The sequence below is a fragment of the Triturus cristatus genome, chromosome 5_2, assembly GCF_964204655.1.
Source record: "Triturus cristatus chromosome 5_2, aTriCri1.1, whole genome shotgun sequence".
Taxonomy (NCBI): Eukaryota; Metazoa; Chordata; class Amphibia; order Caudata; family Salamandridae; genus Triturus; species Triturus cristatus.
The window spans coordinates 1124499870-1124509837 of NC_140588.1; the positions used below are offsets into that span (position 1 = coordinate 1124499870).

The 9968-nt window shown below is 47.1% G+C and overlaps 1 protein-coding gene across 1 annotated transcript in view; it reads left to right on the forward strand.

Annotated features, from left to right (window-relative positions):
* The window catches only part of LOC146829876 (indolethylamine N-methyltransferase-like), a 59809-nt gene extending 50399 nt beyond the window's left edge, over positions 1-9410 (forward strand). Inside the window, exon 3 of the mRNA XM_085608538.1 lies at positions 7047-9410. Coding sequence (XP_085464664.1) covers positions 7047-7473 — 427 coding nt within the window. The 3' untranslated portion in view covers positions 7474-9410. The remainder of the gene's footprint in view (positions 1-7046) is intronic.
* The last annotated feature ends 558 nt before the right edge of the window (positions 9411-9968 follow it).

Here is a 9968-nt window from a genome sequence, read left to right on the forward strand (position 1 = left end):
TTATACTTTGATTTTGGTGTACTGTATGTAAAAAGTTGGACTTGTACGGTGGTGAAAAACTCCCAAATTAATTTTCCATCACTGCAAGGCCTACCTCTCCCATAGGATAAAATGAGAGTAATCATATCTCATTCAATAAGCTGTAACTTCCAATTGGGAGCAGGTAGACAGGTGAAGTTTGGGTTTTAAAGAACTGTACTTAAAACCCCTCCCTAATGCTAAAGTCAGATTTCTTATAACAATTCTGAAAATGTAACTTTTAAAAAGATGCCATTTTCTTGTCCTAAACATTTGGTGTCTGCTGCCTGTATCCTGGGTCACATGACTAGGTAAAGTTGGCTGTTAGTCTTTGCATATTGCGCCCAGATAGTGAGACAAAGGCAGGATAGGCCACTCTTAGTTAACAAAGGGAAGGATCTGTCATCAACATACTTGCAAATCACACAGGCCCTGCCTGGGCACTCATACAAAGGGCTTGACACTAGTCTATTGTGATCTCAGACAATCTGGGGGCAGGGCAGGATTAAACTCTCATGGGCATGGAATCCTCTGGTAGCTTCTTCCACTTCAAAGTGGGCACAAGGTATAAATATGAGACCTCTGACACCAACTCTTCAATGAACTTCTGGACCTGTGGATTGTGCCAGGATACGTGCTTCTGTTCTGCTAAAAGGACTGCCACTCTGCTTGGCTGCTGCTCTGAAGGACTGATGCCCCGCTGTGCAGACCTGCTGCTCTGCTGCCCCCTTGCCCGAGTGAGAAGGACTGGTCCTGCATCTCTAAACCCAGGACCCAAGAGTGACTCCAAGGGATAGTTGGCGGGCCTCCTGATCAGAAGCCTCAGGGATATAACAGGCTTCCCACAACATTGAACCCAGCACCTGGACTCTGCCATCTGAGAGTGCGACCCTACTAAGTGATGCCATCTTAGTCCTGGATCCTTGGAAGTGGACCTGAAGGTGCTGTGCCAGCCCATTTGTGAACCCAGCTGAACCAACTCACCTCTTCTGCTACGTGGCACAACCTGAAGCAGAACTGAAGCATCGCCTCTGCGGAGCGGACTTTCCTTGCGCAATCACTTTGCATTGCCCGCGCAGCCGCATTGGAGCCACCACTGTGTGACGCATTGCGGATTCAGGCCCTTGCATCACGTCAACAGCAGCCTCTACAATGATGCAGGCCTGAGCATCGCTAGTCCCCCAGCCTTATTGAGACAGCCACTGCATGATGCATCTCTGATGCCGACCCTCACATCACAAGCCCCCTCATCTTCTGCCTCCTTGACAACAGCGCAAGCTCCTCAAATCTGACGCTGCATAATGCATCTTCGACCAGCACGTCACATCACCTCAGCTGCGCAAAGCGCTCTGTACTTGGAACTTCACAACTCTTTACAACCAGGATATAAGTTACTCCTGCTCAGCGGACCTAACTGCGTCCCTGTAGCTAGTCCATGCTCCATCGCCGTCAGCATGACATTGTGTGGTTTTCCAGGTATACTGTCATCAGATATCCACGGGTGCTACTTTATTGGTGCTATTTTCATTAGATCTTTGTCATTTTGATCTTAAATTATTTATTAAAATGATCTCTATTTTACTAAATTGGTACTAAATTGGTTTGGGACTTTTTCTTGTACTGTGTTTTCACTTTATTGCTGTTTAAATTGCTGCATATAATCCTTACACATTGCCTCCCTTAAGCCTGACTGCTCTGGGCTAAGCCACCAGAGGGTTAAGCACAGGTTAATTTGGGGTTTGCTTCTGACCTCACACTGACAAGGATTGTGGTTTTATCTTGATTAGGGTTTCACCCCCCCCTTAACCAGTAACCCAATTTCTCACATTGGTGATCAGCCTTAATAAGTAATATCAGACCAATGTGAGCGTTTTTAAGTTCTCCCTAGTATCTGAAGGGATGTTTTCACTTCTTTCTAAATGTAAGTTCCCTACCCTTTTTTCTCATACCATGGAAGTGGAGAGGCTCAATGTGGATAACCTAAGCAGGGCTGAGCCGCAGGAACTCTGCAAGGAAAGAGGGAAACAAAGCTATGGGCAAGTCACTAGGATGCCTGAGAACACTAAGGAGGAAGATCCGTATGAGAGAAGCCTGAAAAAAAGCTGGAAATTAAAGCTTGACAGAGCTCAGAATCCAGCAGCAATGGCGGCATCCTACCTGCGATATCGGAAGGTGACAAAAACGTCTGAATGCCCAAAGACCTGGTGCCCAACTATGTGGTGGGGCATGACATTGACTAATGCCTTGCCACATATAAGGTAGCTCTGAGGGTACCCAAGATCCTAGAGGAGTAGTGGCAGTGTGTGGCGGTTGAATCATATGCCTACAGCGGGGTGAAACACACTACTCACACTAATGGTAGATGACCAGACCAAGAATGCGCCCATGAAAGCCATCAGTGTTGCAAATTTTGGGCTGACCCCTGAGAAATACCATGGGAGAGTCAAGGGCAGCCAGAAAAGTTTAAAACAGGGGCAGCAAAGGTAATGATTAGGATGGACTGTACAACCTGATTCTGAGGGAGCCCATGCTCAATATTTGTGTTTCAGAGCTGCTCCAGCACCTAGCGGACAGCAAGTTGACTAATCCCAGGCAACTTGCTGAAAGAGGCAGACATCCTGATCAGTATCAGGGTGTCCAAGAAGACATCTGGGGAGAACTCCCAAAGCGGTGGTCAGGGTTCCCACCACAAAAAGGAGGTGGGGCTAAAAACAAAAAGGAGTCCTCACAAGGCCCCCAAAATAGTTCACAGTGAAAAGACTACCAATCTGGCCACCAAAAAAAAGTATTGTGCCTAAGTGCTATGTGTGCTACCAGTATGCACAAGTCAAGGGAGATGCTAAGTGGTCTAAGAGGGCACAGCCCTTCAGAGGTAGACAGTCCCAGGGGATGGCCAGTGTAGCACTTGGGGAGGAGATGGCCCCAGTCAGTGTGGGGGGCTGAAAATACCTCAGTGACCCTGGGTGATGAAGAGACAGTACCTAAAGCCCACATGCTAACCACTACATCCACATATAGGCAGTGGGTCACCATCAATAGGCAAATGGTGGAGGCTCTGAGAGACACAGGAACCAGAATTTCTACTTTCAGGTGTCTTCTGGTGTCCTCAGAGCAGGTGATGGCCAATACATTTCACCATGTAGTAGTAGCAGAAAACCATGGAAGCCTCTAACTGATGGTTCTGCTTCCCTTTGGGAGGGCTCTCAGGTTTTCTCAAGGTGGCTGTTAGACCTGCCATGCCTGTGGATTGGTGGCTAGGTAATGAGATGGAGCACGCTGTTTTGAAGGATGTCGAGCTCTGGTCACACCTGGAAATGTTGAGGTAGCCTGTGTGGGTCTACGCAACCACTTGGTCCATGGCTCCCCCAGAGGAGAGTCAATAGAGCCTGGAAGAATGGTCCAGGCAGTTGCAAATATGGGGAAGGAAGGAGGTATCCGAAACCAGCCTCTGAATCTCCTGTTGTACCATAGGGTGGGGGGATGTAGGAGGCGGCCCCGGAGCCAACCGGGGAGGACATTGCCTCTCTAGGTAACCTGCCTGAGCTTGCTGGGTGCTAAATTGGTGAGGGAGTTTTATTGGGTTGTGTTTTCACTTTATTAGTGTTCTAAGTGCTGCATAAATACTTTCCCATTGCCTGACTGCTCTTTGTAAAGCTACCAGAGGGTTGAGAACAGGTTTATTTGGGGTTTGCTTGTGACTTCACCCTGACAAGGATTGCAGTGTCTGCTTGAGTAGGCCCCCACCCAGGAACACAATTTGTTACAGCAAAAGGCTCAATCTTTCCTCAGAAAGCATGATTTTTGTAACTTGTCGTAGATCCATCGAGCAGGTTTAAAACAATTAAGCCCCAAAATATAGTGATGTCCGGATGTGTCATCCTGGGGGAGTCTTTGCCTGCTAGGTGTTGCTCACTGTTGGCAAGCAGTCTTTGGAGCTCCACCCTTGCTCTATCTTTCCCTCTGTCTTACCCCCGTTAGGTAAGTGGAGGAGAAGCTACGTTGTGCACTGTTAATGCTTTGTAATGAAGTGTTCATTAACAAGGTGAATCTTCAACTCTTTCTTAATTGGAACAATGATGGGGTAGTCCAGATGGATACAGGGCTCTTATTCCAGATCCTGGATGCATGGATATGGAAGACCTGCTGTCTTGTTTTTTCATTTTACACTTCTTAATCCACAATCTAATTGTGTCCAGACAATGGGTGTGCTGAGATCCACCAGAGATGAAGAGGTTCTCTGATAGATAAGCCGTTGTGCTGTTTACTGGTTGTGATACATTCGTAAATGATGTAGCTTGATTTGAAGATGGTGTGGGCCAGCAAGGGAGCCTATGGATTTCTATCAGGATGGGGATGACGTGATTATGTTTCATCGGGTTCTGGATGAGACATGCAGCAGCATTTAGGATATGCCTAAGGAGTGCCAAAGTGGAAGGCCATGGAGTAGGGCAATACCGCCATCGATTTGGAAGAAATGGTTGAAGTTCCTAAGGAAAGAGAGCTGATATCCGAAAATCTTTATTTTTGGGCAAAGTGTTTCTTGAAGGTGAGGTTGGCTTCCAGGCTTACTTCAAGAGACTTGGTATTTCGTGAAAGTTGGGGTTCGAAGCCTTCGAGGTCGATGCTAATGATTCATGCTTCTGCTGCAGCTTGTTTACTGCTCTTGGCAAATAACAAGAATCCTCCCTTGGTTGGACTGAGCTTCAGGCATGCACTGAACTTCCAGGTCTGGATGATGTTCAAGCAGTGTTTGTGGGGTTGGTTGTCTGAGGCTGAGGAGACTTTCAAATAGATTTGAGTGTCATTGTTATATTCATGAATAGCTATGCTCTAAAAGTGCAGCACCAAGAATCTCCAGGTATTGGTTTAAAAATGACATTATGGAGCCCTAGGGGACTCCACAGATGATATGGACCTATTGTGACCCAGATGTGCCCCTGTGAACAAACTAATGTTATTTGGAAAGGGAGGTGGCGAATCAGTGATGTACATTCTCGGTGAATCCCATTTGAGGCTCAATAGAGTGTATAAAAAGCAGCTGAGAGGTCCTGCAATATCAGGAGGCAGGGGTCATCTTCATCGATGGTCAAGAAGGCTTTGTGTGACAAGAGGCCAGATTGGCAATCGCGCAGAAGATCATTAGCATTGATGTTGTCTTGGAGTTGAACAGAGACTGTTTTTTCAATGAACTTGCCAGTGAATGGTAGGTGAACGATGGGCCTGTAGTTGACGAGGTCATCGGGATCTAGTGAGGGTTCCTTCAGGGGTGGGAGGATATGTCCTGTTCTCAGAGCTTTTGGGAAGATGCCTTGAGTGAGAGAGACATTGGCAATGGTGAGATAGCATCTTGAAAGAGAGCTTTGATTAAGGCCGATGTAAAACATCTTCCTCATTAGTAGTGGCTTTGAGGGACTTGAGTAACTCTGCAAGATCTGGGAGAGGCGGGGCTCTGGTGGCCGACTGCTGCAAGATTATGCGGGAAGCAGTGGGTGTGAGAATTGAAGCCGGCTTGGTATTGTCAATGTGCTTTCAGCTCTTCTGTGTTTTTTCACTGAAGAAAAGGTGTTTTTTTTTTTTTCCCAAAAAGATATACACGAGCAAATATGTTCACACAGCTTGTGTGCCTACAAGCCATCGGGCCGGCAGCGATATATCGGACCCGTTGGAAATCATCCGCTGTGCCCATTCGCTGTCTTATTGCAGCTGATTTCGCAAATGTTTCTGTTTTCAATCTTAACAAGCCAACTACCCTTCCCTCCCCTCCACCCTATCTGCCTATTCCTAGTATTTCAACGTTACCCAGCATGGCATGCAGTTAACTTGCCGTCCACTGAAGAGAAGGTTAATGGCATTGTGCTTCTCTGTGGTGTGCGGCATGGGTGGCCGTGCTTGACTGTCTCTTGGTGCCATCTTTGCTGGTGTTAGAATAGTACTTTGTGTTGACTGATGTGTTGAGTTGGTTGCATGTTGCGCAGAGGCTCTTTCGTATCAAAAGGTCCGTGAGAGTTCAGTTTCGCTTCCATTTTGTTCCTGTTTGCGGATGGATCACTTACTGTCACCAAGGTATTCAGAGTACAAGTGAGCTGAAGGCTTCATCTTGCACCTACATGTTGTAATTGGGGTGCGGTTGCTCACGTATCTTTCCAAAGAATTGTTGCGGCTTTTGAAAGGGGAATGGTGGTGGACATGGGGCAGATAGGGTGAGAGATGGGTTCAAGCATTGAGTTGTCTATGGAAAAGGCTGAGGGATGGAGAGCCTTTAAGGGGGTAATTTCACTAAGGTGAATAGAAAACAAATCATTTTCTGGAAGGTGTTCATGGTTTAAAAAGCGGGGGCCCCAGTAAAGTCGATGGAGGCATTCTGTGGCTTGGTGGGTGAATACCAATAAAAAGAGGATAACATCCACCTAATATGGGTGGCTTGAAAGGTGTGCTATGTGTCCAGCACGTGTCCAGCACGTGGCCAGCACGTGCCCAACACGTGGCCAGCACGTGGCCAAAAGTGTCCTATATGACTTCATTGGTGATGGAAAAGTCCTCAAAGTGTAATCTACACTGTCACAATCATTAGAAGATTTAATCAGTTATTTCATCAAAATGATCATTTAAAATACCATGAGTGATGTACATTGAGAGGTCATAAGCAGGGTGGGATGGCGGTGCAAGATATGGTGGATTTCAGTTGTTTTTATTTTTTTTAAAACATTAATTCTTTTCTCATTTCAACATCTAACTATAGCCTTTGATATTTCTACAAAAATATATATTTTTAATAAATCTGTACATATATGTGTGTGTGCCTATATATACATATATGTTTATGTGTGGTGTGTAATTGCATTTACATTTTCTATTCATTAATTTTGCATTTATGTGCCATCATCAGGAAAACTGAGGTCTAGGGTGCAATACATAAAAACAATGGGGGACACAGTCAAAGGAAATGTCATTATTTAAGGTGCATTGGGAGGTAAGAATAAGCAGTTACCAACACCTGGCATTAACTGTGCACATGTCTTCATTTTCAGGGAAGCCTGGAAAGAGAAGCAGAACTTGTTACAAAGTAAAATAAAGCTAGTTCTCAAATATGATGTCAGCAAAAGTAACCCTTTGGCTCCCATCATCCTTCCTCCGGCTGACTGTCTCTTTTTGAAACATTTTTTGGAGAGTCACGTGATCGACAAGGAGGGGTTCTGCGGTGCTCTAAGAAACGTCTCATCGCTGTTAAAGACAGGAGGGCATCTCATCATGATAGCGGGCCTGGAACTCACATTTTTCATGGTGGACGGCTTCAAGTTCCCAAACTTTTGCCTCACAGAGGATTTTGTGAGGAAAGCCCTTGATGATGCTGGTTATGTGATTGAGGAGCTGGAGGTGATGCCTCGGAGCGTCATTCATTTGTATGACGTGGCAGATTATACAGGTCTTATATATGTTAATGCCAGAAAGAAGTAGCTCCTCAGTGTACTGATGAATCTCAATTGATAAACAGACATGTCAATCAGAGAGGAAACATTTTGTCACTTTCCATTCTTGCAAAACTCATTATTGCTGATATCAATTGTAGTTTTCTTTGTCCCCTCTTCTCTCACTCTGTCAGGTTTTATTTCAGTTCATTACTCTTTCTCCTCCACCCCAACGTCATAGAGATTGTGTCTTTGGACCAAATGGGTATTTAATGAATTACTGCACTTTCCAATAAATTGAATAATTGTGTCAGTGCAGTTTCTCATGCAGACTCATTTTTTTTGGATTCATTCTCTATTACACTTCGAGTGTTTAGTTCCACTTGGGCTCCTCTAGCGAGTAGCGCGTGTGTTACTGGCAGCTCTCCAGCTATATGGAAATAGCTCTTCATTGTGCAGCCCGGACTAATAAATTAAAAGCTTTTTCTTGGTTCAATTAATATATGTATGCCCAAAGTGTGTATTTGAGATGCCAACGTGTATTTGTCAGAGCGGAAATTTGGAGAAAAACGTTTGAATTTCCAAAGTATATCTAAGCTGATATTTGAGTGATAAATCATGTGGCATCGGGGAGACATAACTGGATGCCAGCTGCATTACCCATGTACAGGCACTCAGCATAGACAAAGCATTTTGTCCATTACTGTTGGCAGTCCTGGCTGATGTACCTATATGAGAACTACTGGCAATCATGCGTATGGTGGCCACTAGCCTAATCCTGTCTGAAGTGGCCGCTGTTACAGCACTAATAATATTATTAGCTCAGCGTGATTTTTATTGGATATAAGTAGCTGTTATTACAGGAGAGGTTGGAGACCCCTTTGCTACACTTACGCTCTCAGATATCATTTATTGTCTACTTAGCGCTTATATGTACAATTAACAAGGGACTCCTCTCCATTTAAAAATACTAACAAATGTAGAAAGGAAAACATTGATTAAAACTGATGGTTCGTCCTTTATAGCACAGGGTAGTTATCATACTCCAGCTTGTATGCCGGTGATGAGTTAGCCGGAGTTCAGTCCATAGCTGAGATATCGGTTCATCTAATTATAAGTAGCCTCCTGCTCCTAAACCTGGGTTTCCCTTACCCACTGGTCAGAAACTCCCGATGGTAAAATCACCAGTCCTCCTCCCCCCTCTGCAGTCTGACCCCCTTTGAATGTCCTCTCAGCCAGGCCTTTTTCTTCCCTTAGCTACCTGTCTCCATCACCAACTCCTGTTTGACCCCTTTGAAGGAGTGGAGCTTGTAATGCCCCTCCCAGCCAGGCTCCATCCTTCCCTTAACCACCTGTCCCGACCCCCTGTCTGACCCCTTTGAAGGAGTGGAGCTTGTAATGCCCCTCCCAGCCAGGCTCCATCCTTCCCTTAACCACCTGTCCCGACCCCCTGTCTGACCCCTTTGAAGGAGTGGAGCTTGTAATGCCCCTCCCAGCCAGGCTCCATCCTTCCCTTAACCACCTGTCCCGACCCCCTGTCTGACCCCTTTAACCCCTTGAGTGCCCCGCCCTTTCCACGCCCTGTGCCGGGCGTTTCATTAGCGGGCGGGGCTCATGACGAGATAGTCTCGTCATGGGCACAGCGCAACCGCGGCCCATGACGAGACCATCTCGTCATGGGCACTCAAGGGGTTAAAGGAGTGGAGCTTGTAATGCCCCCCCCCCCAGCCAGGCTCCATCCTTCCCTTAACCACCTGTCCCGACCCCCTGTCTGACCCCTTTAAAGGAGTGGAGCTTGTAATGCCCCTCCCAGCCAGGCTCCATCCTTCCCTTAACCACCTGTCCCGACTCCCTGTCTGACCCCTTTGAAGGAGTGGAGCTTGTAATGCCCCTCCCAGCCAGGCTCCATCCTTCCCTTAACCACCTGTCCCGACCCCCTGTCTGACCCCTTTGAAGGAGTGGAGCTTGTAATGCCCCTCCAGCCAGGCTCCATCCTTCCCTTAACCACCTGTCCCGACCCCCTGTCTGACCCCTTTGAAGGAGTGGAGCTTGTAATGCCCCTCCAGCCAGGCTCCATCCTTCCCTTAACCACCTGTCCCGACCCCCTGTCTGACCCCTTTGAAGGAGTGGAGCTTGTAATGCCCCTCCCAGCCAGGCTCCATCCTTCCCTTAACCACCTGTCCCGACCCCCTGTCTGACCCCTTTGAAGGAGTGGAGCGCGTAATGCCCCTCCAGCCAGGCTCCATCCTTCCCTTAACCACCTGTCCCGACCCCCTGTCTGACCTCTTTGAAGGAATGGAGCGTGTAATGCCCCTCCAGCCAGGCTCCATCCTTCCCTTAACCACCTGTCCCGACCCCCTGTCTGACTCCTTTGAAGGAGTGGAGCGTGTAATGCCCCTCCCAGCCAGGTTCCATCCTTCCCTTCACCACCTCTCCCGACCTCCTGTCTGACCCCTTTGAAGGAGTGGAGCGTGTAATGCCCCTCCAGCCAGGCTCCATACTTCCCTTAACCACCTGTCCCGACCCCCTGTCTGACCCCTTTGA